The following is a 1,475-nucleotide window of genomic DNA, read 5'->3' on the forward strand; positions in this document are numbered from 1 at the left end:
CAGCACGTCCCCGTAGAGAATGTGCTTGACACCACCGATATTCACAGCAATCTCCGTCTCCTCACTCGCCTCTGATGCGCTACTGTCCGCGTAACGAGTCCTCGGAAACTCCCACATGTCAACTAATACAATCCAGAGTTTAAGACAAAAACAAAATAAGAATAATTTTTAATCTAGAGGACCATAGGCCTATGTTATAAAAAGCAACATGTCCATGACTAGTAACTAGATAAATATTATAGGAGAGACCGGGGCTAGAAACTGCCACATAATTTCAGACTGTGATTTTTTGAAAATGTGCTTCCTTTTTGCCAGAAAAAAAAGACTACGTTTCTTCTACGCACAATGGGGTAAGTTGTCACAATGAAAACTGTTTTGTAAATCCCGGGACAACAAAAGCGTAAAAGACTTAAATAATATATCATTGTTAGGACAAAAATATTGTAAGTAATAGGTTATATAAGTTTATAGGCTAACATTTAAAATGTATGTGACAACTTGGCCCGATATGACGTTTGAAAAATAGCCTACTTTTTTTCTTGAGAGCAGATTATACAGACACGATATTAACATTTTATTTCATCCTAAAAACTTCAACATAAAATTTCAAGCAGTGTTGGAATATTTATTTTTTAGTCGTATGGATTACAAATAAATGGAGAAGGATCTGGCTGCAGCCTCGCACTTGCACTCTCAGACTTGCATTCTCAGACTTGCACTCTCAGACACTTGCGCTTCCGCTAGAGTACAAACGAACGAACAAGCGATAGATGTTATCGATTTGTTTTTATTTCCTAAGTATTTTATTTATTATTTTGAAGTTGATGAATCACTCTCTGGTTGGTCTTGCTTTTGTACAGTTGGTCTTTGGGCACATTTGCTGTATCACCGGGATATAGGCCTACAGGTCAGTTCGTAAAGCGGACGCACCAGCACTATCCCACACCGAGCTGTTGCCAACCGAAGCCTGTGATGGCATTTTTGTAGACTCTGGACACTCCTGCGCTTCATCCTTCACGCGTAACGCCATGAGTTCAATCTCATGCTTTGCAGTGGTTTCTAGCACACGCTGTTTATTGTAAACAAGGATGAAGTTGTTAATGATCAGGTGAATTGGTAAGTTGTTAATGATCAGGTGAACTGGTAACGCGATAGCTACGATTCCACACAGGAAACTTGCAGCGGCGTTACACCTGCCCAGCGTTGTTTTAGGATAGATGTCTCCATAACCCACAGTGGTCATGGCAATGATACCCCACCAGAGGGACTGTGGGATGCTGGTGAACATGGTCTCCGGGTGGCTCTGCTCCAATGTGTACCCCAGTGCAGAGAACAAGAAAATTCCAGTGGTGGAGGTAACGAATTACAACTACTCACGTTACTGTAATTAAGTAGTTTTTTCGGGTACTTGTATTTTTTTGAGTATATTTTTAAAGCTGTACTTTTACTTGTACTTAAGTACAAATTAAGCAAAA

At 40.1% G+C, this 1,475-nt stretch overlaps 1 protein-coding gene across 1 annotated transcript in view; it reads right to left on the minus strand.

Annotated features, from left to right (window-relative positions):
• kcnf1a (potassium voltage-gated channel, subfamily F, member 1a) overlaps positions 1 to 1,475 on the minus strand; it is a 3,880-nt gene that overhangs the window by 1,527 nt on the left and 878 nt on the right. Inside the window, exon 2 of the mRNA XM_016499297.1 lies at positions 3 to 122. Within this exon, the coding sequence (XP_016354783.1) occupies positions 3 to 117 (115 nt within the window). The 5' untranslated portion in view covers positions 118 to 122. The remainder of the gene's footprint in view (positions 1 to 2; positions 123 to 1,475) is intronic.

This window comes from Sinocyclocheilus anshuiensis, unplaced genomic scaffold (genome assembly GCF_001515605.1).
Source record: "Sinocyclocheilus anshuiensis isolate Anshui unplaced genomic scaffold, SAMN03320099.WGS_v1.1 scaffold1746, whole genome shotgun sequence".
NCBI classification, from domain to species: Eukaryota; Metazoa; Chordata; class Actinopteri; order Cypriniformes; family Cyprinidae; genus Sinocyclocheilus; species Sinocyclocheilus anshuiensis.